General features: G+C 40.4%; 1 protein-coding gene across 3 annotated transcripts in view; it reads left to right on the top strand.

Moving 5' to 3' along the window:
• LOC308307044 (copine-3-like) overlaps positions 1-26,277 on the top strand; it is a 40,770-nt gene that overhangs the window by 6,949 nt on the left and 7,544 nt on the right. The window contains exons 7-16 of one of the 3 annotated variants that reach the window (XM_080752149.1): positions 7,620-7,709; positions 11,468-11,566; positions 11,925-12,011; positions 12,670-12,729; positions 13,303-13,436; positions 14,152-14,206; positions 14,331-14,382; positions 17,328-17,461; positions 23,264-23,500; positions 25,773-25,890. In XM_080752149.1, the coding sequence (XP_080608275.1) occupies positions 7,620-7,709; positions 11,468-11,566; positions 11,925-12,011; positions 12,670-12,729; positions 13,303-13,436; positions 14,152-14,206; positions 14,331-14,382; positions 17,328-17,461; positions 23,264-23,500; positions 25,773-25,889 (1,065 nt within the window). In that variant the 3' untranslated portion in view covers position 25,890. The remainder of the gene's footprint in view (positions 1-7,619; positions 7,710-11,467; positions 11,567-11,924; positions 12,012-12,669; positions 12,730-13,302; positions 13,437-14,151; positions 14,207-14,330; positions 14,383-17,327; positions 17,462-23,263; positions 23,501-25,772; positions 25,891-26,277) is intronic. The other 2 variants (XM_080752148.1, XM_080752147.1) reach the window with 2 other exon arrangements.

Raw genomic sequence — 26,277 nt, 5'->3', positions numbered from 1 at the left:
TGCAGAACAGATAGGGTGTAGGGCTGCACAATATATCGTTATCGTATCGTTTGAGGCATGACCATGCGCAATATCAGTATCGCGAAATTCAGCGATATTGCGTTATATCGCCCTGGGAAATATATTGTCATATATTGTCCACACTTGTTATACGCATATCGCCTATAACAAGTGTGGGAACCCAATAGCACTTAAAATCAAGAGTGATGTTGACTTTGAATAATGCTTAGTTTACACTGTCGCAACACTTAAAACATTGAATATGAAATGTGTACAGTAATATCGTATCGATATCGAAATATACTGCTCAAAAAAATGAAGGGAACAAAATGTTCCCTCAATTTATTTGGGTTTATTTGAGTATAGTATACTGTAGTACTGCTCAAAGAAAGCTCAAAGAATTAACCTAACAGAGGTTAGGTTAAGGTTAGGTTTGGGTATCGAAAAGATGACACGTACAGCGAAATGCTTCCGGAATAACGTGTTCTTTCCACACGCTACGTCCAGAGTATACAAGACACGGAAACCGTAAATGACGTAGCTAAGCAGCATTTTTAATAACACCCAGCTGTAGGCGTGAAGTGTGAACTCACACCTATACATATTCATATACAGATAACCATCTGATAACAATCTGACTTCTCTAACGTGTTATTTCCACGCGCTACATCCAACCGGGGAAACTCCCCCCTGTCAGGTGATAAGATGTGGACTGCTCACTCCTCATGTATTGAAGGAAGCAGGCTCTGATCGGGCCTCAGGACAGGTTGGCAGAGGGAGAGCAGTGCCCAGGATTACAGCTTCGGCAATTGGCACTGCTTGAAAAATAGGTTACAAAATTGTGGAATAAAGAATTATGTTAAAAAAAAGTTTTAAGTTAGATTGCTTTACTTTCCACATCTAGTTTGAACAAGAAACACGGAAACTGCCATGCTCGACTCAAACATTTTCTGAGTATAAAAGGCACGGAAACCGCTGGGTGTTTTAATAACACCCAGCTGTAGGTGTGAATTACATATTCATATACAGATAACCATCTGATAACGATCTGACTTCTCTGGTGTGATATCCTCTTAATAACAGTTATAACGGTAATGGGTTGCACACAGAGTATTTGTATACACGACTTAATGACTGCTTTAGTAGGCTACACTCGTTACTGTGAAAATAGAAGAGAATAGCCTATAATGTTTATTATTATGATAATGATCCAACATCTATAAAATAATAATTTTAATAATAATAATAATAAATAAAAAGTATCGAAAATGGTATCGAAAAAGGTATCGTATCGATTCCCAGGTATCGAAAAAGGTATCGTATCGATTAAAAGGTGAACGATACCCATCCCTATATCGCACCGAAAAAAACTGTGAAGTCCCTCCTTTTTCCTTCCCTCTCTCGACTCTCCCTCTCTCTCTTCCGCCGTCCCCACTCACCAAACGGGAGGCTATTTTTTTTTTCTTTTCAATACATGCTACTCCACAACATCTCGGATCCAAATATTGTATTTTTACTCCACTACAATTATATGAAAACATAGCTACTAGTTACTTTGCAGATGTAAATTATTATATTGTAAAACATTTGCCTTTAGCCCCATTTTATAGACTATTTGAAAATAGCCAATCTACAAGCTCACAAAGCGTCGGGCTGCACTGTGACACGTTGTGTGAGCTTATTTTGATGCCCTCACTTTCGTAGCCTACTTTTACTCAAATGCATTTTGAATTCCGGACTTTAACTTGTAACAAAGTATTTCAATAATGCAGTATTGATACTTTTACCTAAGACTAGAAAGTGCTGTAGGCTATGATCACCTCAGCTGCAGCACATCATTATCAAGCCTAATTTATCTCCGTCCCGCGATGATGTTGCGTGCAGAGAATAGCAGAACTCCAAGCTCAGAGTCAAGTGCACACAGTGTTTCATTCATTTGGATTCCCTTTGTTTTATTGTCTTAATTGTTCACTCCCATAAAGCACGTTATTTGATTTGATTTAGTATATCCCAGCACTTGGTTTTATTTCGTATCGCTTCGCAGCGCCGAGGCGCTTTGTATTATAGCAGATTGTTGAGTTTTGAAAGTCACTTTAAAACAGTTCGGTTTTGCATGCAGGAATACATCAATGATCAGCGTCTTTGCGCACAGTGCACCATGCAGTTTGTGTGGTTATAGACACATTTATTTATCCAGAAACATATCTTTTATGGCTTTGTTTTATTTAGACCTACGGTTTGGGAGATTCAAGGCCAACACAGCTGACAGCTGCTGCTCTTCAGCGCTGCGAGGCGTGATTTATTTTTTATTTTTTTGTCTCGTCACGTCTCGCACCAGATTTCACCACAGGGTTGTCGGAGGAGAGGTCTTGTTGTGTGTGTGGGCCTGTCGCGCGTCTCTTGCACAGCGGGACACACGACCCAATAATCGTAAAGACTGAGGATGGTGTAGTGTGTGTGCTCAAACGATCCGATGAAAAAATTATAATATCTTATTGTAGGCGAAATCTCTTCGTCTGTAGAGGCTTTAAGGAAAGGAGTGGTTCTCATAATATTAGAACCCCTCCTTTCCTTAAACGTTCTGTTACATATTATGTAGTCTCGCATGGCCAACTGTTGCCTCCGCGATTTGGTCAAATGCTCCCGGCATACAGTCTGGTAAAGGGAAATAGAAACGATGAATGCGAGATGAAGCGGAAGTGAAGCCCCCTCGTTACTTCCGTTTCAGTCTCACATCGCACACATTTATCATTATATAAATAAAAATCATATAAGCATCTTTAGCTTGCTGCTTAGCAGAAATAACATTTTAAAATATATTTTCTTGAACGGTAATGCCCGTTTCCATTACTCGCCGTTAGGGAGCTGCTGTTCCAGACTCTATATAGCATTCAGATATTGTGGAATAGTTGTCTGGCTACGCGAGACTACATATTATGTAACAATGTTGTAATAATAGAGTAGATAATGAAATAAGCGTATTAATTTGTGGGGTGCTGGGTTAAAATGGATCATAGAGTAAAAAAATAGAACCTGCACACTGATATGCTCCAATACAATTTGTTGTATTTTGTTTCAAGCCTGGGCTCTTCGTCACATCAAACGTCACTTGTACCACTACACCCACATACATAGAGACCTAGCCTGCTCGCTACATTCCGTGATTTGGTTTTGTTGGAGTGACAAAACCAAATCACGGAACGTAGCGAGCAGGCTGGCACCCAGGCTAATAGAGACCCACAGTTAACATAAGTTATTGATGCGTGGAATACAATAGAGCAGGGGTCTTCAACGTGTTCAGGCCAGGGACCCCTTAGTTGAGAGAGAGATGAAGCAGGGACCCCCACAGCCTTTTTGTAGATTCCATATAGTTTCATTGTTTGAAACTATAGACATGTAGATCTGCTATTTTTGGCTAAAGTTTTCAGAATATGGACACTAGGGTTCAATGGTCAATATAAAAAAAGGAGAAAAAAAACTTTCTAACACTCAAAGATTTTGAGGACTCCCTGTAGTAACTCTGAGGACCCCCTAGGGGTCCCGGACCCCCTGTTGAAGACCCATGCAATAGAGTAGTGTGTATCAGGATCAAATAATCAAATGCTTTCAGTGTTAAACATTTACATAATATAGTGCAACAGTGGAAAACACATGATTGCTGGAATCTGAATAGAATTGCATAATCGGGTAGCTTCAATCCTGGGAAACAAGAAGTTACAATAAGTGATGTATTTGGGACGTCCTCATTCATGGCTTTGGGAGACATTCTGTAGAATCAAACATATAAATTCAAAAGAATTGTGGCTGTAGCAGCCTGATCAGATCTCCTTCTCGTCGGGGACATCTAACATCCCTGACTGATTTCCCTTCTTGGGATAATAAAGGTATTTATCTATCTGATCCCCTAATGAAGCTATGTGATTATGTAAATCTATTCAGATTTCAGTAATCATGTTACACGATATGTAGCCTGGGATCGCTTCCAATTTCGGGCTTTTGATCCGGTCGGGAGCGGATGGCGTCCTAAGTCATTTTGTAGTCAAAACTGACTACACTTTGGCCGGAAATAGCAAAACAGAATCAGTTTTAACCCAAAAGAATTCCCCGCGCTCAATGACATCATTTTAGTACCTACCCAATAAAACCCTTGATGTGGCGCAGTTTTGCTTATTTTTTTGAAAAGTTTGTCTGGTATATCCATCTTTTAGTCCAAGTTGCAGCAACTGGCAGGACTACTAACACTCCTCTAGCATTTAAATAGGGATTGGGGAAAGAAACAAAGCGACGCTGCTTCTTCTACCATCCGGTCTAGACCGGATCAAACAACCTGTTTATTAAAGGAATACCAGGCTTTCCCCCGAGAAATCCTGGTGATGCGAGGTTACACGATATGTAAATGTTTAACACTGTATGTATTTTCTTATTTGACTATCATTACTCTACTTTTGTGTTGTAACACCCGCGTCACATGTGGGTGTTTATGTTGGCCCATGTGGGTGTGGTTGGTGGTGTGTAAACATGTGTTAATCGTCCCATTGTTCTTTTTGCTTCCATTCTTGTGAAAACCAGAAGGATTTTTAACCAAACAAAAGGGGAAGACCTGGTATTGCAGCTTACTGAACTTGCTTTGTTACATGACCACACTCTCTCTCTGTGTGTGTGTGTGTGTGTGTGTGTGTGTGTGTGTGTGTGTGTGTGTGTGTGTGTGTGTGTGTGTGTGTGTGTGTGTGTGTGTGTGTGTGTGTGTGTGTGTGTGTGTGTGTGTGTGTGTGTGTGTGTGTGTGTGTGTGGAAATTAACAATGTCTTGTTTTATCTCTGTTACAACAAGTATTTGAAACTTTGAAACAGACCTGTCTCATTCCCTTATCAGCGGACATTATTATTTAGATAGAACAGTAGAGAGATACAGGGTTCCCACGGTCATGAAATTCCTGGAAATATTTTGAAATTAGAAAAATATTTTTCCAGTACTGGAAAAGTTTTGGAATTGATCAAGGGTCCTGGAAGATCCTGGAAAAAATAGCTATGCATTGTCTTTGGTTATTGATTTTGTTAATACCTCTGAAATGACAAATTAAACATTGGCCAAATTGTCAAATATTAGAGGCAGAAATTGTGAAAATGGCAGATCTACATGCTCACCATGCCTCGCGTTGCGAGGTGTTGTGAGCATGTAGATCGGCTATTTTCACAATAAAACCGTGTTATACAAAATTCCTCAACTCTTAGTGCTCGTCAGGGTGCCGGGGTCCCCAGTAAAAATATGATTTTGGGGGTCACAGCCTGAAAAGGTTGAGAACCACTGCCATACACTGCCTGTCTTTGGGCACTGTGCATAGGAGTAAGTGACTTGTTATTGAGCTGAATTATTGTTTTATAGTCCTGGAAATTGGGTTAAATATTCTGGAAAAGTTTTGGAAATAAATTGGTAAAAATGTGTGGGAACCCTGGAGATAGTAAACTGAGGCCAGAGAGCGAGGGAATGTCACACACATGGACCAGCTACCAGACAGTGCACCCAAACACACTGGATTTATTTGATCAGTTAGCCAGATGACAGTCTGGCTGATGTGTATCTTCTAATCCTACTCTATAACATTATCAAAGTAAAAGCTGTTGTTGTCATAATAAGGTTTTGGCTTCTTTTCTTTCTTTTTTTTAATACACTGACTGAATATGGGATTACATGCTATAATAGTACGTATAAAGAGCTTTGTAAAATAGTAGAATCGAACCCAGTTCGATTCGTGCGTCTTGTCGCATGCGGTAAAAACTCATTGACTCCTTTTATGACTCCACTTCGGATCCGCAGTGTGGATTCCGCACAGCCATGCACACCAATTCCAATGCGTTTTAATCATTCAGCAAACGGAAAGAAACGCAACGGTCCTCTGTGCAAAGCCCTTTACAGTAACCTTGCGTCCAGGCTTTTTTGGAGAAAAACGGGCCGTTTGATCCTGTCTAGGAAACCACAAGCAGAAGAACTAAGTGGCGTCGCTTTGTTTTGGTTCCCCCCGTTTGTTTCCCCAATCCCTATTAAAATGCTCGAGTTGCCTAGTGTAGTCTTGCCAGTCGCTACGAGTTGGACTAAAAGATGCATTTACCAAACGCATTTTCCAAAAGCAAAACTACGCTGCATCAAGGGGTTTATTATGTAGGCCCTAAAAGTATGTCCTTTAGCGCAGGTTTGATAGTTCCGGCCAAAGTGTAGTCCTCTAAGGACTACAACATGACGTAGAGTGGTTTCCGCTCCCGACCGGATTAAACCCCGAAATGTGAAGCGATCCCAGGCTAGTCTTAGTTACCGCACAAATCTAGAAAATAAATGTAGCCTTGTGATTGTTGCTTTGCCTGTCCCTCTCAGAAATAGGACTGATTGATCTTAAGAAAATGTAAATATATGTAAAAATTGAGTTGCACACTGTCAATTTGGCAATGTATTAACTATTGGAAAATAGCAGATATACAAGCTCGCAGCGTGGCACTCGGTGCCGCGCTGTGAGCTTGTATATCTGCTATTTTCCAATAGCTTGTAGATCTGCTATTTTTGAAAAGTCATGAACATTTGTGCAAATCTTTGAATATTTGTATTTTTAAAGCAGACGTTTGTAACTACATTTTTCCGTGGCCAAATACAAATCATTTTGGGGGTCCTTCACATGAAAATGTTTGAGAACCACTGACATAGAAACATAGGTTTTTCAAAAAACCTTAGAAGGATTTAGAAGACACAATCGGGTCAAAATCAGGTCAAAATTCAAATGTTCATGATTTTTGGAGCTGTATGCAGCTCCCTATACGTGGCTGTGTGGGTCTGTGTGTGTGTGTGTGTGTGTCTGTCTGTGTGTCTGTATGTAGCCTGAGAGTAGCCTGACTTCGGCGCGTAACTAGTGCCGCACCATTTACGCCACTCGCGCAATATATACATCAAAATGTGCGGCTCGGCCGGGAATGGTGTTCTATTACCTTTCGTTCCGATCCGCCTTACCATGCCGACGTAATCGGCAAAAAACGACGCTTAATTGTCCCCATTGACTTATAATGGGACAATGCAAGAAATCACTTTCAAGTATTTTTCTCTCGTAAACCATAGGAGCTACAGTTTCAAACCTCGGAGAGGAGATTCATAATGATTTTAAGAATGAATCGAAAAATAATTACATCACTCGGCCTCATGGTGGCGCTATAACAGCCCACTTTACGTTTTGCCCCGTAACTCTTGAACCGTAGATCGGAAAATTAAAATTCTTTTTTCCCTGGATTCCTTGGGTCAAGACGCATCTCCCCATATAGGCCACGCCCATTTGCGCCAGGATAGATTTTCCGCCATCTTGAATTTTCTCCAAAACACACTTTTTGCTCCTTTTCCTACATATTTTCTTCAAATGTCACAAAAATCGGTACACATGATCTACACACACACACACACACACACACACACACACACACACACACAGCTCCACTTCACACGGGTGTGATTTTTAAAAATAGCAGATCTACAAGCTCGCAGCGCTGCACTCGGTGCCGCGCTGTGAGCTTGTAAATCCGGTATTTTTTCAAAAGTTAAAGCATAAATAGCAACAGTTGCATAATAATTTTTCTTTCTTTTTTCTTTTAGGTGGTACCAAACAACCTGAATCCAACATGGAGACCCTTCAAAATCCAACTTCAGTCTCTCTGTGGAGGCGACATGGACAAACCAATAAAGGTACGAAACGCACCCAGCCTCTTTGGCTCTTTTTGTATTGATCTTGGTGGAATTATTGATTTCTAACGATTAACTCCAGGGCTGGTATTTTGGTTTGCATGGCAATGCATTTACCCCTTTATTATTCTCCGTTCAAGAGAGAGAACTTCTGTCTGGCATATACAGATCCATCTAAAAACAAAAATTAAGTATTGTGTAAAAGTACATTTTCTTGAAACTTTAATATTTATTTTTGAAACTTTCATATATTCTAGATATAGTGCACATTCAGTGAATTATTCCAAACCTTTTTTGTTAATTTTTGGGGTGCTTCTGCAATGCTTATTTACACAATATTATATTTCTTTTAGATGGATCTGCAGTGGCTATAGAATAATCAACTGGCTTTTAGTGTGTTTATAATGCTGGTTTGAAATCAGCCCTTTTCTTTTTCAATCTCTGAAGCAAACATGTTAGGAAGAGAGCGGGTTCCTCTTTTATGCGGAACAAGTGAGTGGCCCACTGGTTTCACTGTGTGTTTGTCTCTGTCCAACGCTCCATCACTGGGTGAAGGGAGGAAGTCCATAGAAAGTAGATGACGTTTTCAGATCTCATGCCAGGTTCACTCTCCTCTAGTCAGGAGAGTGAACACCCCTACAGGATGTGAGATGACCTGCCGTACTTTTTATTTCTGTTTCATCTATTAGATTGGTCATTAAGATCCACAGAATGACAGGCCTGCTCTGCCGGAAACATCGCGAAAAAAGGTTATGGCCATTTGTATATTCACTGTCCCATTGACTCCACTACACTGTGAAAGAAATCTGCTTCAAGTAGCATGTGAGGGGTCAAACTGGGAGTTCTTCATGATTCTGAATCCATTGCAAGCATTTGTTTTGCATGAAAAACATTCCTTGGGCATGACTCATCACTTTTCACCATTTTCTGGGGTCGAAATGTAGCCCAAGGAATGTTTTCCGTGCAAAACAAATGCTTGCAATGGATTCAGAATCATGAAGAACCCCCAGTTTGACCCCACACATGCTACTTAAAGCAGATTCTTTTCTTTTTTAAATATTTTTCTTTTCCTGTGTAGTTACAGTGTAGTGGAGTCAATGGGACAGTGAATATACAAATGGCCATAACCTTTTTTTGCGATGTTTCCGGCAGAGCAGGCCTCTCATTCTGTGGACCTTAATGACCAAACTAATAGATAGAACAGAAATAAAAAGTACGGCAGAAAATCACAGGTCCTACCCTATTCCTTGAGCTTTTGGGCTTGTGGGTCCCCGGCTACTCCGCGTGCTCTGCAGCATTCTCTGTGTTGGATGCTTTCCATTGCATGCGTTTGATTGTGTGAGTTTTTGGGTCCAGGTTGGTGGTATTTCATCATGTGCCATGGAGGTCCAAACCAGTGTTGTTTTTGACAGCAAATTTTGATTTAGTTTTAGTCATAGTCTTTTGAATAAAATGTCATTTCGTTTTAGTCATAATTTAGTCACCTGAAAAGTTTTAGTTTTAGTCTAATTTTAGTCGACTAAATATCATAAGATTTTATAGCGACTAAATCTACATTGATTTAATCAACTGAAATGTATTTTGGCAGGCCTTGATGGCATCGTAATGACTGATTTTACACTTGGTTGTGTGCTGAAAGCGCGACGCGTTGTGAGCTTGTAGATCTGCTATTTTCAGCACGTAACACCTGAAGAGCAACCAGCAACCAAAAATAAAATGACTCTTTTCTCCACTAGTCCCTCCCTAACGTTTTAGTCTAGTTTTTATTTTGTTGACGAAATTGTCAATATATTTAGTCTTAGTTTTAGTTATCACAGCTTAGTTTTTATCAGTGAAAAAACGCAGTCGACAAACATTTTTCGTCATAGTTTTAGTCGACGAAATCAACACTGGTCCAAACCCCAATCACTTGAATTATAATGATTTTTAAATATGTTATTGTTTATAGTTATCATTATTAGGGGTGTAACGATACATCTGTACAACGATTCGATACGCATCGCGATACATGGACGATATTGGTTCATTCATGGCGATACAAACGATTCAATGATTTAAAATCGATATACTGTAGTAACTATTTAGCAAAAACATTAAATCTGTGTGAAACGTGTCAATAGTGCAGGTTTTTTAAGGGAAAAATCTATTATTATGGATATAAATAAGTAAGCACTGTGATTCAAATACATGGACATTATATTGCAACACATTATGGACAAACCCGCACCTTGACATGAACACAGAGATTACCACACATGTATCGATAGACCAAGAGTAGCTATATGGAATGGAAAAGTAATTAGACCCCTCTTTCATTTTCCCTCTTAAAATGGCTAAATACAAGGCACAAATACTTAGTTTCCATACAAAACGATTCGATACCGATTATTTGCATTGTAAAATGATTCGATACGATATACAGAGTCAAGCGGTACAATTTTTGCTTTTGCATAGCGATAGATCATTGCAAACTAAAAACTATTTTTCGATTCAGTTACTACATCGTTACACCCCTAATCGTTATAGTTATCGTTCTTGGTGTGGACGACGCATTAGCGATGGGTGTGCTCTCCTAACTACCACAGGGGTTTCAATTCATCCAGAAAAAAATGTGTGTTTAACATAAGTCTAATATGACAGTTTCACATTTTGTTATCTCATTGTTGATATCTCGGCTGTGAATTCTGAAGCAGTTTGGGCTTTTGTTTGCTTTAAAAACCCATTTGGAACGGGTACACATTATTGTGTATCATTATTTTATGCTTTAACTATTGAAAAATAGCAGATATACAAGCTCACAGCGCGGCACCGAGTGCCGCGCTGCAAGCTTGTAGATCTGCTATTTTTGAAAAATCTTGAAAAATCTTAGAATTTTGACCCGTCTTTTGAATCCTTCTAAGGTTTTTTGAAAAACGTATGTTTCTATGTCAGCAATCTGGCCAGCCATCGTCAAAGAAAAGGTCCTTTTCACTTAACTGGAGCTCAGTTAGTCTGTTCTTGAGAGACTACTATGTCAGTGGTTCTCAAACCTTTTCATGTGAAGGACCCCCCAAAATGTATTTGGCCGCGGACCCGAATCTCAAAATATTTAGTTCCAGGGACCCCCCAGAAGCAAAATGTTTGTTACAAACGTTCGCTTTGAAAATACATATATTCAAAGATTTGCACACATTTTCACGACTTTTTCCAAAATAGCAGAGCTTGTATATCTGCTATTTTTCACTGGTTAAAGCATTCAATAATTCTAGGCCTAAATGGGTTAATTCATTGCATGTGTGTGTATTAGTAGTAGTAGTGAGTGACTATCAACTTGTGTTTGCTCAGAGCTTATTTTCTTGACTACGTTGACCGAACGGACGGCCTTTAATTGTTCATCTCCTTATTACCCTCTACGTCAAATCTCTTTACCAGAAATAGCCAGTCTGCAAGAGCACAAGTGAGCTTGCAGATCTGCTATTTTCGTTGAATTGTCACCCCTGAATTTGGACTATACAGTCTAGGGTTATTGCAAATGTAAATGTGCCATAATGATAAGAACCCACGATTCAAAAAGTCTCGTCACTAGAACACACTTATCAAAATAAGTGTCTAGTGAAACCAGCCGGGGGTTGGCATGGAAACCTGAATCCACATTGACCATCATGACACATAACTGAATACCACTGGAGTTTAAACAAGAGTGGGGTTCTTGTGTTTGTTGCTGTTTGCATGTTTGACTATTCAATCCCACCACACTGCTAAGTGTTTCTGTCTGTGCTCAGGTTGAGTGTTACGACTATGACAACGACGGCTCACATGACCTCATCGGCATCTTTGAGACCACGCTGACACAACTGCAGAAAGCTGATCGAGCCTCTCCGGTCAGATGAAGAGATGTGTGTGTGTGTTTGTGCGTGCGTGTGTGTGTGTATTTATGTTGCCCGTGTGTATGTTTGTGTTTTTCTTCTCTTGTCTATAAATGGTAGCGCTTCACGTTCTCATTGTTGGGACCAAAAGAAATCACACCCGTGTGAACTGAGCGGTGGAGGCTGCGTGTGTGTGTGTGTGTGCGTGCGTGCGTGCGTGCGTGCGTGCGCTGCCCATGTGTATGTTTGTGTTTTTTCTTCTCATGTCTATAAATGGTAGTGTTTCGTGTTCCCATTGTTTGGACAAAAATAAAACACATTTCTCAGAAATACGCAACGTGCAAGCTCCTTAACACACACTGTCCCTCCTCAGGCGGAGTTTGAATGCATCAACAGTAAAAAGAAGCAGAAGAAGAAGGGCTATAAGAACTCCGGCGTCATTGGTGTGAAGCTATGCCAGGTACACAACTTTATTAGTTGGGATATATTATAATATAGCTTTATTAGTTATTTTGTTTGGTCAGTCTGGACACATGTGGTCTTAAAGGGTAGGCTATGTAGCTAACATTTTAAAGAAAATGTGTCATGTGAAATTAACCTCCAGTTTTTTCTAAAGAGCGCAATAAAAGTTTAATTGCAATAATTTTGTAGACGTCAAAACGTAAGAATTATTGTTTCCGTTTACCCAAGTAAGCCTTAAGGTAAACTAAGCAGTCATTATCCATCCATTTTCATTCAATAAGATACTTCTTTTACCCTAAATATTCTTACAATGATGCAGACTACAGTTTGCAGGCCTTTGCTGCTGTATACAGGGAAATAACAAACCAACGTTATACAGGTGTTGTAAAAGGGTGACATCTAGTGGCTGAATAGTGTTTAGTGCCCCTTTTAAATGACTACTGTAAAACTTGTGAGTATGAATATCCAATATAATGTTATCATACTGTCTCTAAACTACCTTAGTGTTTTGATGCAACAGTATGTCTTTATGATATAATATCGAGTGCATTCGAACCCGGGTTTCACATTATATGCTGCTCCACCAAAGAGGAATCGCCCCGGACACGGGGTTCCAGGCAGGGCTACTTAACTAGCTTCATGTTTAACCCTTTCAGGTGGTGAAGGAGTATACCTTCCTGGATTACATCATGGGAGGCACTCAGCTCAACTTCACTGTGAGTTCTGGTGCTCTGTGATAATGATGTATTTCATGGGTCTTCAACAGGGGGTCCGGGACCCCTAGGGGGTCCTCAGAGTTACTACAGGGGGCCCTCCAAATCTTTGTGTGATAAAAAAGTGTTTTCTTTTTTATATTAACAACTTGAACCCTAGTGTCCATATTCTGAGAACTTTAGTCAAAAATAGCAGATCTACAAGCTCACAAAGCCTACTGCGAGGCGTTGTGAGCTTGTAGATCGGCTATTTTCGGCAAAGAGCTTTGGTGTATTGGGGGAAAATAGCAGACTAAGTACAGAGTGAAAGGTCAAGTTTATTATGTATTGACGGTTCAAGTGGTTAAATATCTATAAACACATTGACATGTATTCAAAACACATTGATGATTGTGCTGTCAAACGATAAAACTATATGGATTCTATAAAAAGGTTGTGGGGGGTCCCTGGTCCTTGGCCTGAAGACGTTGAAGACCCCTGATGTATTTGATTTCTTCCATCCACCTTCCATACATCCATAACAAACATATGTCTGCACCCCCCCCCCCCCCCCCCCCCCTTCTCATTTCTTGACAGGTGGCTGTTGACTTCACCGGCTCCAACGGGGACCCCAGGTCCCCCCAGTCCCTTCACTACATCAGCCCACAGGGGATCAACGAGTACCTTTCTGCCATCTGGTCCGTGGGCAACGTTATCCAGGACTATGACAGGTGATTGGAATGACTTTCTATCAAAGAAACCAAGTTGAGGTAGAGCAGTGATGAGACATGGTAACACACTCACCAAACTGTTCACAATGGAGATTATGAAGCACAGACGTGAATTAATAGAAAACACTGGGATATAACTCTGCTACTGTTCGACTGTATACTGTATAGTACATGCGGTATAGTACACATCATCATTTTAAGTCATTTTAGGGGCAAGGCCACTTGGCCTTTGGTGTTTTTGAGGGCACAAAGGCCAAATGCCAGGGCAGGAAGGCCATCAAATAAAACACGATTTTATTCCATTGAAATAATTTGTTGAATTTAAGGGTTAGGGGTGATAACCTAATATGCAGTTAAATAGATACATGATAGTATTTACAATCTGATCCATGCTCAGCCCTGCAGATGGGGGACTTGGGGGAGTTAAGATTTCAGAATCTCAACAAAAGACACTGGTGTCTACATGACAAGAAAGAGACACTACATATTGACAAGAAAGAGACAGAGGAGAAAGTGGTACAGTCAGCTGGGGCATTGAGGCCACTGTGGCCTCAGGTCATGCAGGTTTGAGGGGCACAAGGCCAAACTGAGGGGCAACAGCGGCCATGGCCTCCATGAAATTCCTGCACTGGTAGACATATATGGCCATTTGGTGGTGATTGTTTCTAAATTGCATTAAATGCTGTACCTTGATGTTCTGTGTTGTCCTGTCTAGTGACAAGATGTTCCCAGCCTTTGGCTTCGGAGCCCAGATTCCTCCTTCATGGCAGGTAAACATGAATTCTCACATGAATATGTACAGTATATCTTTGCCAGTCTTGTTTCGTAAGGGTTTGCATTGAACAGCCATGAAAAGTCTGATTGTTTTGTTTCTTTACATAATACTTTCCACAGGTTTCTCATGAGTTCCCCCTCAATTTCAACCCAGCGAATCCGTTCTGTGCAGGTACGTTTACAATGTAGGCATATGTAACACTGATGATGGCCTGAGAGCCGAAACGCGTCTGTATATCTGTTGACTGCTGCTGCATCTTTATTATTAAAAAAGACTCTTATTGACTCAAAGTGAGGGCGATTTATACTTCTCTTCATAAGTGTTAGTTGCCTTGAGCAATTCTCCAGGTTCAGTTGTTAATCTATACTCTTACTAGTTCCAAGTGCAGCTCATCCACCCACTCTTTAGCTGTGTGTCATGCAGAAAAAAGGTTCTAAAGGACTATTCATCTATACTAGCATAGCGTGTCCAACTGCGTGTGTGAGACTTGGCTACGACAGTTTCACACAACCTTACTAGACAACATGTGAAAAGTCTTTAATGCAGCAGCATGCAGCTTATCAAAGCCTTCCATGTGAATAGCTTTACCTAGCCTACCATACTACAATGGCACTGTATGATGTGATGCGGACATAGATTAGCGCTTCAATATTGCATGGAATACCATGACCTCGAATGTATTATTATTGCTGTTATACCAAATCTTCATAAAGACAAAAAAGTTGTGTAGTCTGATCCCGGCTTACTATAATGGGTGCCATTCGGGAGATATTGCCTCTCAGAATGTTAGGTCAGAACTAACTTGTATAACATACCACCGGGTTGAAACCTCATATGTCCAAAACTGTTACTTTTCAGCATTCAAATAAAAAAAAATAGCAAAAGTAGCAGATCTACAAGCTCAAATCATGTTGCTTTGTGCCGCGTTTCGACCTTGCAGATCTGCTACTTTTAACACTTTTGTGTGATGCTGTAGTATGATCAAGTAGGGCATTAATTTACAAAAGAACACACAAAGTTTGAGATTAGCGGTTTCTGCCCGACAGCAACGATAATAATGGTTTAAGGAGCCTTATAGACCTCTTTTAGGGGTCATACTGTATATGAGGTGAGCTATAGAACCTTTTTTCATTTGGACTGACCCCTGGTTTAACCAGCTGCGAGCTTGTAGATCTGCTATTTTTGAAAAGTCGTGAAAATTATAATTTTGACCCGATTCTATAAGTGTCTTTTGAATCCTTCTAAGGTTTTTTGAAAAACCTATGTTTCTAAGTCAGCAATCTGGCCAGCCAGTGTCAAAGAAAGGGTCCTTTTCAGGGTTGTAGTGGGGGGGGCACGCGTGGGCACGGCGTGCCCACACTTCTCTCACGTCGCGTGCACGCGCATTGACGCGCGTGCACAAGTGATGCGCGTGCCGGCAGGCTGGCTGCTGGTCCGTGTCATCAAGTACCTACAGTACCGCAGACAGCAAGTACAGAGCAGATCGTCCACCGATTGGTTGTAATATCGCCATGACAACCACCAACCAGCAAGCTGACTGTCCCTTCGGGCTATGGGATAAGACTCACTGACCAACCAACCAACCAACCAACTACACTGTCTGTGTTTACTTCTTCAAACTTTTAGCGGTTCGTAGCCTGCAGCAGTTTGTTTGTTTGTTGTGAATTTTTGTTACCTTGGATTATCTACCCAAGTATTATACCAGCACTGTCTGTACAATGGCAACATGGTGCTACGTGCTACACGTGAGTAAATAAACATGTCTTATTCTTATTGGAGGGCTGGTTAGGTAAGACATAATGCCTATATTAACTATTATATTAAGCCTAAAACGGTTCTGTTATGCCGCCGTGCATTAACCATGTGAATTGTGAAATATCTCTTGTGTCTATAGGAAATATTGATATTATATTACAGGTCGTTCTGACCCAGCAATTGGTTGAAATAGGCTCGCCTGCCGTGCTGGTGCAGCTATTTTGCATGGTTTAGCTGATGATCTGGTCATCAAATTATTGGTTGAGTGAGAACCACTGGTCTATATCAACTTGTTGCACTAACTAGCATTGACTGCTATGGTCACTTTTGATTTGGACACTGTACTATTTTAAGTTTAAAGTCATTCGATTGAAAGTTATTGCTCTACATGCGAGCCATCTCGCTGCGGCCGTTTTGTTAGGCGACAGACAGGGAGTGCACAGAATGTTAGAGAGGCATGGGCTGAAGGGCCTTTTGGTGGACAATTCTGTTGATAAAGTTAAGGGCTCCAGCCCCCTTTGCTGTATGTGCGCACGTGCCTGGCGGCAGCGCATCACATTACAGACTGATCATTTCAATCCCACCGTTTCTTTGCAAAAACACATTTCTTTTAGAAAACATTTGTATTCTTCTTTCTCCTAGTTTTATTGTTTTTAATGTGTAAATATGGCACTTTATTATGGGGAAAAACTGGTGTATTTTCCTTTTTGAAATCGTTAAAATAGCGCATTTTTGAACACATTTCGTCACGCGATGCGCGTGCACATTGGCGCGCGAGCACGCGCATTGGCGCGCGTGCACGAATGTGCGTGCACGCGCGTGCGTCGGTGCGTGCCCACACTTCCAAATTTAGCACTACAACACTGGTCCTTTTCACTTAACTGGAGCTCATTTGGTCTGTTCTTGAGAGACTACTATGCCAGTGGTTCTCAAACCTTTTCATGTGAAGGACCCCCAAAATGATATTTATTTGGCCACAGAGCCCCATCTCAAAATATTTAGTTCCAGGGACCCCCCAGAAGCAAAATCTGAGTTACAATCGTTCGCTTTGAAAATACATATATTCAAAGATTTGCACACATTTTCACGACTTTTTCAAAAATAGCAGATCTACAAGCTCGCAGCGCGGCACTCGGTGCCGCGCTGTGAGCTTGTATATCTGCTATTTTTTAATAGTTAAAGCATCCAATAATTTTAGGCCTAAATGGTGTGTGTGTGTGTGTGTGTGTGTGTGTGTGTGTGTGTGTGTGTGTGTGTGTGTGTGTGTGTGTGTGTGTGTGTGTGTGTGTGTGTGTGTGTGTGTGTGTGTGTGTGTGTGTGTGTGTGTGTGTGTGTGTGTGTGTGTGTGTGTGTGCGCGCAGGTGTAGAAGGGGTGGTGGAGGCTTACAGGGTATGTCTGCCCCAGGTGAAGCTCTACGGTCCAACCAACTTCTCTCCCATCATCAACCACGTGGCCACGTTCGCTAAGCAGGCCCTCCAGCAGACCACAGCATCAGTGAGTGTTACACAGAGCATTTAATCACACTTAAGCCCTATTAGACATCAATCTATCAATAATAGCCGATCTACAAGCTCACCACGCATCTCATTGAGACACGTCGTCTGGCTTTGTAGATCTATCAAATTATATCTATCTAAATATATTCTTGCAAGGCAGCCAGCCATACAGTGTTGACAGCTTCATGATTGCAGGTTGTAAAAGTGCGACATCCAGTGGCTAAGTGTTGTCTAGTGCAGGGGTTTTCAAAGTGGGTGTGCCATGAAGGTAGTCCAGGGGTGATCATTTGATAATATATATATATATATATATATATATATATATATATATATATATATATATATATTTTTTTTTTTTTTTTTTTTTTTTTTTTTTGATATTTGAAAAAACATTTTGTATCATTTTAAACTTTAAGTACAAAGTTATTTTCAGTCAGTTCTAACCAAAATGGCTATTATCTCAACGTTTTCCTCGCAACATAATCGCTAAAAATATCGTCACTGTCGGGCAGAAACCTCGTATCTCCACGTTTCAAATGTGTACATCTTTTGGTAAAGCAAAGCCCTGCTTCATCATGCAAGACTGTCGCACAAAACTAGTGAACACAGCCGATCTACAAGCACAGTGTGCTTATAGATGATAAATACAAAACGAACGGTTTTGGACATACAAGGTTTCCACCCGACAACGACGATATGCTATAAATATAAGGTGCTGGGAGTGAAATTATAATGTAGGGGTGCCTCGGATTAAAAACATATTTTTGGGGTGACCTGAGACAAAAAAGTTTGGGAACCCTATGCCAGGGGTCTTCAACGTTTTCAGGCCAGGGACCCCTTAGTTGAGAGAGAGATGAAGCAGGGACCCTCGATCACAACCTTATCATAGATTCTATTCCATATACTGTAGTTACTAGTTTCATTGTTTGACCGCACACTCGTCAGTGTATTTTGGATTCATATTAATTTGTGTTTTCAGATATTTAACCACTTGAACCGTCAATACAATAAACTTGACCTTTCACTCTGTACTTAGTCTGCTCTTATCCCCCTCTACACCAAACCTCTTTGCCAAAAATAGCCGATCTAGCTTGTAGATCTGCTATTTTTGGCTAAAGTTCTCAGAATATGAACGCTAGGGTTCAAGTGGTTAATATAAAAAATGTTTCTATCACTCAAAGATTTGGAGGACCCCCTGTAGTAACTCTGAGGACCCCCTAGGGGTCCCGGACCCCCTGTTGAAGACCCATGCCCTATGCAGTAAGAAAGTATATATTGATTTCATTCTGTTGGACATGCGGTGGCGTTCCAACTGTGATGTTCCTTTATTGCAGGGGTCGGCAACCTTTTTTGATTTGAAGTGCCATGTTTTTATTTACTTGATGGTCAGCATGCCATGTCAACAATAAGTTTATTTGTTTTCTCCTTTTGATTTTTTTTCCTTTCACATAAGGACAATGATCATTAGAGCAATAACCCACCTATCTCCCAGACTGCCTACCCAGTCAGAGATCATGAGGTGAATCAATGTAGAATTATGTGCACGATGTAATTTTACATGTAGATTTTTAGACAAAAATCCTCTCTCACACTTCTGCCAGTGTGCCAATGTTGGCACCAGTGCCTAAGGTTGCCTACCCCTGCTTTACTGTAGCCTATAATGCGTCATTTATGCTCCGTCGCACGATGGTGTTGAATGCTAAAATTGCAGATGTACAAACTGTGTTGCATGTAGGGATGGAGCTTGTTCATTTTTATTGATAATAAGCACCTTATCGATCCTGCTTATTGAGCCGGGCTTTTATCGAGCCCACTATTGAGTGTTTTCTAATATTCTATGACAAATTCTGAACATAATTGTTTTTTTTTTTTGTTTTTTTTAAACTATGTTTATTTTGTTTTTTTCCTTTTTTAAAGATACACAAAACCACATATCTTTAAATTACATCGGAGTAACTCATCTACTCCCGGGTCAACAATCACCCAGTGGTGTCAGTTCAGAAAAAGGTAAGGTATGGCAACATGACTAGACACCAGTCATGTTGCCATACCTTAGCAACAGGCATGATGAAAAGTACATTTTTATTATTTCCCCCTGTAGCCAAGGTATGGCAGCTGCATACCCCTGCCATACCCAATTGACGCCCCTGCAATCACCCGCTATTTTAAAACCAAACTACTTGGCCAAGACGTACTAAATATCTACTAAATATAGCTTACAAATTCAAACACTCATGCCAATTTTGCAAGATGTAGTTTACAAACCTCTGTATACAGTTGTATTCGTTATTACCGTCATCTTTTGCCTCTGTATAAAATAGCCTCAAGTCGACCGACTCGACCCGGAAAGGAAACAGTTAGCCAAATAGCTAATAGTTAGCTCACAACTTTCTACTACTTCTCTTTCATCTCAATCGCGGTAACGTCCGTATTTCACTATTGGCCGCCCACTCGTGTTAATAGTCCCCTCAAATAGTTGTCATCTACAACGCAAATCAAACAGTATAGGCCTACACCACGTCATCGCCTCACCAATACTTTATTAACGTCTGTTTACATTATATGCAGTGAACGCAACCATTGTCACCAGATTCTATAGGTCAACATTTGCGGTGTAACAGCCCAGTACGTTCACACACACACAAACACACACACACACACACACACACACACACACACACACACACACACACACACACACAGCTTGACATCAACAGAGAGAGACAGGGAGAGAGAGAGAGACGGTCGGGATATTTTTTACTTTTTAGCATGGTGCAGTCCTATTCCGCGACAAACTTCACTGCCTCCCGGCTCCCGGTACCAAATGGACCCGGGCCGTACCATACGTGCTGTGTGTGCACGCACGCGTTTTTCCCCTTGACCATGATAATTGAAGGCGTCAAAAAAGGAAAGTCAGCGATATAAAGTATTTTTCTCTCTTATATAATAATGAATAATGAAAGACAGAAATACCGTAATGTGTCAGAATAGAAAAAAAAGTGGTGCGTGTGTGGTGTAAAAAGAAAAAAATGAAAGACAGAAATACCGTAATGTGTCTGAATAGAAAAGAGGAAAAAAAATGCATGTGTGGTGTAAAAGGTACTCAAATGTTTTAAGTAAAAGTATCACTACTCCTTCACAATGATCAATGGACACTAATGGTCCCCACTCGCCAGCAATACTTTTGCGCCCCATCATTTAACTATGAAAGAAATAATGTCAATCGCCAGATCATGGTCGTTGTGCTGACAGACACACAGACAGAAAGTTCACAAATGTTTTGCTTAAGTAAAAGTATCAGTACGGCAATGTAGAAATACTCAGTTACAAGTAAAAGTCTGCAATTCAACATTTACTCAAAAGTACAAAAGTATTGCTACTGCTCCCACAACAAAGTCACTATGAGAGTGGATTGCTTTGGCAATGTAAACGTATGTTTTCTCATGCCTTTGAATTGGATTTCCCAATTCTGCCAATGCATTTCAATGAGCATTTCTACAAAAAAAAAAAAGAAGAAGAATGCTCCATTGTCATTGAAACACATTGGCAGTGGGGAATCCACTCTCAGAGGTACTTTGGCAGAATGTCCCTTTTCAAATATAAAAGTATTTTGAAAATAGCAGATATATAAACTCACAATGCATCTAAAGTTATCACAGCATAAATGTAGTGGAGTAATAACCATACTTTGTACAAGTAAAAGTCTGGAATTCAAAATTAACTTGAAAAAAAGTACTCAGAAGGCATAATGTCAATTTTAAAATATCAAAAAATATTTTGCAAATAGCAGATCTACAAGCTCACGATACTGCATTGTAGAAATACTCTGTTACAAGTAAAAGTCCTTTCATATCACCAGTGGTTTGAGGGATACCAGTAGTGCCCCTGCTATCTTATTTCTCAATATAGGTAGTATATTAGAGTATAGTGTTGCAAACACTGAAAAAAACAGATGTGTTTAGATCTATTTCTTTTTGCTTTTAAATCTCATTTCATGTGTACATTTCCTTGATAAATACAGGGAAATAGGCCTACATATATTTTTAAAACCTTTTGTCCCTTGATATTTCACTTTCAAAACATTTTTGGATCAATTCATCATCTACTCAGCTTCTACCTTTTGAGAGACAGTTTTTAAGTTGCTTGATTCAGATTTAGATATTTGATATTTTATTAGACACACCCCTTGCTATACAAACCCATTGTAACTTCAAACCACTTTAACCATGATAAATTCATCGCAAACTCATACTGCCCTCCTTTTTCAATTAGCCTTTTCAATATTATTATTATTTTATCTTATGCATAGATTAAAAGCTGCCGTTTCATTTGCTGTGATGTTGAAAGGTAACACGTGTGAAATCAAATCAGTGGTGGAAAAAGTACACACATTTTATGCTTAAGTCAAAGTATCAATGAGCAGAGTGACATCAGCACAACAGAACAGTTAACTTAAATGGGACTAATAGTAGGTTGTCAGTAGTCCGTGTCCAGACTGTCAGACTGTCCACTCTTGCTGTGTGTTAGTGCTTCCGTTTTTCCGCCTCCGGACAGCAGGATAGGGGAGAGCCTATTCATTCACTTCACCAATAGACTATCCAATCCACAGACACTGCAAACAGGGCAACGTGCTGTAGATTCATCTCTATTCTGGGGTACACACCATGCTGCCGCAACATGGCGGTGAGGGCCGCGCAGCGGCCCGAACTCTAGGAATTTGCGGCCCGAAGGGCCGCAAATTTCTAGTACAATACAATAAAAGACCACAATCACAATTCAGACAAAACAAAAAAGCATACAATTTACAAAAAAAAACACAAAAAACAAAACACCTGACATCAGCACAACACATAAGAATATAAAATAACTATGATACAAAGAGCACATACAACACATCAACATCCAGACTCCTATGCCACAAGGCCATACAAACGACCGTAGAGAGAAAAAGAAAAAGTAGCTACCCTACTCCCGGTTCCTCCATCAAATAGGAAAGATCATTTCCCTTAACATACTGAATAAATTGGCCAGTTGTGACTGTGACTTTGTGGCTGGCCACCATCTATGAAGATGACAATTGACAAAAGTAACAAATATTATCAGTAAATATCATTAAAACAATCATTCATTAGTGTGTAATAAGTGTTAAATGGCTTTGTATTATGAATAGTACTGCAATAGTTTCTTGATCGCCTCTCGTCTTGATTGTCTCAACATGATGTCATGGGCCGCTATGCTCGATAACAAGCTTGATAAGCCCAAAGCTTATTGATACGGGTACTTCATACATTTGTTATCAAGTTTTCTAGCGGACCCTTGTTGTTCGAGCTCCATCCCTAGTTGCATGAGCTTGTAAATCGTACATTTTTGCTACAATGATGTATATGGCTGTCACAATTATTACATAATCGTCTAATCGTGATTATTTGACATAATCGTGATTATTTTTCATAATCGTCATAATCGTTTCCAGTCAAAAATAGTGGAAATAGCAGATCTACAAGCTCACAACGCGACGCGTTGTGAGCTTGTAGATCGGCTATTTCCACTATCAATGTTCTTTTTTAAGTATAAAGTTGTCAAATATGTCAGTAATTTCTTTGTATATTTAAGTTATGTGTCATATCTACCATGTGCAACTTCAAAGCCTACAAGCCAAACAGAAATGTAATTGTCAACGACAAAAACACAATTAAATCGTTAATCGCAATTATTTGAGAGAAAATTAATCGTCATGTAAAATGTCATATCGTGACAGCCCTAATGATGTACAAATCATAATCTTCTTCTCTCTTGGCAGCAATACTTTGTCCTGCTCATCATAACCGATGGAGTGATCACAGACATGGACCAGACGCGCAGCGCCATCGTCAACGCCTCGCGCCTGCCCATGTCCGTCATCATCGTCGGGGTGGGCGGGGCCGACTTCGGCGCCATGGAGTTCTTGGACGGAGACGACGGCCGCCTGCGATCTCAGACGGGCGAATCCGCCATGCGAGACATCGTCCAGTTTGTTCCCTTCAGGCAGTTCCAGAACGTAAGCGGTGGTTGGAACTGACGGTCACGTCGGTTTGTGTGATGAATGGCTTAAAGTGTGTGATTTGTACCGCTGTGCTCGTGCTTGTTGGAAATGTGAGCCAAATGCATACAGTGTCGAACAGCAGTGCTACTTGTCAAAAAGAAGCCAACATGTCACACTGTTGCCAAAACGTGTTATACATTGTTAGTGGTCTCTGCTTGTCCCTTTTCTGATTGGACATATGATGAGCACTAAGGCTGGGCGATATTAGGAAAACCTTCGATATTCGATAACGTTGAATACCTCGATAGCGATATCACTCACGATATTAGTAATAGCAATTGCATAATATAGTTTGTAATGTTTTTCTGCTTTAGGTCCACTGCCTGCTTAATCCAGATAATGAATACCATATCCATCCATGCATGCACATTGCACATAGAATGAAATGCCTTATTTCCATTTTCCAACAATGGTTTTATTGAAATAACCACACCTGGTTACAGATGGACTGCTTGTTTGCATGTGCTACGTGCATGCATAGTGTGTCTGTTAATTCATTTGACACATACGCCAATATCTCATTTCAAGCCGTCTTCGTCGATATGTATACCTTGCATGTTGATACCTCGATATCGATACATTTTCGATATATTGCCCAGCCTTAATGAGCACATATCTATACTGTACATCAGGGTTCCCCAATTAGTTTTCCCCAAGGGCCGAATTATGTCTAGGGTACCAAGCCGAGGGCCACAACATTGCAGGGGGCGACGGTGGCGTTCCCGCTACTCCAGCGACAGTTCAGATATCATCGTTGTCGGGTGAAAATCTTGTATGTCCAAAACCGTTCGTTTTGCATTTAGCATTTTAAAAATGATTTAAACTACAGCCGACAGGGGTTAAAGTTCAGTCCTGGGGACTGATTTCAGTCTTGAGGATTCCATAGGGGCCGTTTCTGAGATCAGTGCAGATCTGCAAAAAGAAAATAATAAAAATAATAAGGCCTCCCCCTTGTAGCGATGGCCGTGGCTTGAATGACAAAGTCGTCAAAACGTTAGTCAAGTGATCTCCGAACTAAAAAGCAGTTATAATTTCAAGATATGAGTATTTGAATTTGCCAGACAAGCATAGAATACAACAGAACTTCAGAAGATACTTCTATAAAATGAAGCATGGATTGGCGCACACACATTCAGTGAAGGCAATTCAGAACTTCAGGGAAACACCCCAAATATTGGTGTGTGTGTGCGCGGCGCACGCCATTTATACTTTGTCCTTATGCCATTTAAAAAAAATCACATATTGGTACATGGTCTCAAAATAAATGTCAGTCTTGGGATTTCTTTTGGCTTTAACCCCTGAGCACACAAGGCGTTGTGTGCTCGTTGTGCGTTGTGTGTTGAAATGTTTATCATATTGTTGCTGCTCTTATACCACCATTATTACTGGGGTTGGTGGGGGCCAGACAGACAGTAGCCCCCCACGGGCCGCCTATTGGGGAACCCTGCTGTACATGATCATCATACATCCTCATCATACTGTACCTAGTGTGCTACTCGAACCCACACTGTTTCTTCAGGAACAGTATTTTCTAGTCGGTGTAAACCGTTCAAATCACACGTGTAAAATTTCTATCACGATTTCAGCTTTTCTAAATATGCTTGCTCTCTGCTACAGCAATGCTTGTGCTTTCTATCTTGGAGTAAGAGTGTGATTGGTTTACCTTGGACTATCGTATTCTTTTTACAAATCTGTCGTTGTGCGACGCCATTTTCCCAAGCCCATAATGATCCAGCATGATGTACCCAGTTGTCGCCTAGCTTATCTCTACAGGGTTCCCACGGTCATGAAATTCCTGGAAATATTTTGAAATTAGAAGAATATTTTTCCAGTACTGGAAAAGTTTGGGAATTTATCAAGAGTCCTGGAAGGTCCTGGAAAAAAATTGTCAAATATTAGAGGCAGAAATTGTGAAAATAGCCGATCTACATGCTCACAACGCCTCGCTATTTTCACAATAAAACCGTGTTGTACAAAATTCCTTAACTCTTAGTGCTCGTCAGGGTGCCGGGGTCCCCAGTTCAAATATGATTATTTCGGGGGTCACAGCCTGAAAAGGTTGAGAACCACTGGCATACACTGCCTGTCTTTGGGCATTGCGCATAGGAGTAAGCGACTCGTTATTGAGATTAATTATTGTTATATAGTATAGAAAAGTTTTGGAAATTAATTGGTAAAAATGTGTGGGAACCCTGTCTCTACTACCTGTGTATTCATGTCATTACAGGCTCCCAGCCAGGCTCTAGCCCAAAGCGTACTGGCCGAGTTACCTCAGCAAGTGGCCTCCTTCTTCAGTTTGTTCAAACTGAAGCCGCCCCGGCCTCACGATCCCAATCCTTCATAGGGTTAGCGCAAATTGTCATGTCTGTCTTGTGTGTGTGTGTGTGTGTGTGTCTGCCCACAGCTAATCTCAAATACAACTCAAAGATACAAAATCTCAAATATTTTTCATAGCAGTCAACGAGAGCATGTCGTTTTATAATTGTATAATTGCTGAGTAATTGTCCCGCCTGTCTGTGGGATAGGGCTGTTCGATTTTAGTCTAAAAATAAAATTCTGATTTTCAATTTTCGATTTTTTTTAAGGATTTTTCATTAAAAAATACAAACAAATGAAAATCGATTTGACGATTTTTATTATTTTATTTTTTATCTTCCAAACAAAAAAGATTTTGATAAAAAAAAAAAAAAAACGATGAATCGCCCAGCCCTACTGTGGGATACGCGTCCCTC

Source organism: Nannobrachium achirus, assembly GCF_963921795.1.
Source record: "Nannobrachium achirus genome assembly, chromosome: 21".
NCBI lineage: Eukaryota > Metazoa > Chordata > Actinopteri > Myctophiformes > Myctophidae > Nannobrachium > Nannobrachium achirus.
This window is presented reverse-complemented; position numbering and strand designations above follow the sequence as displayed.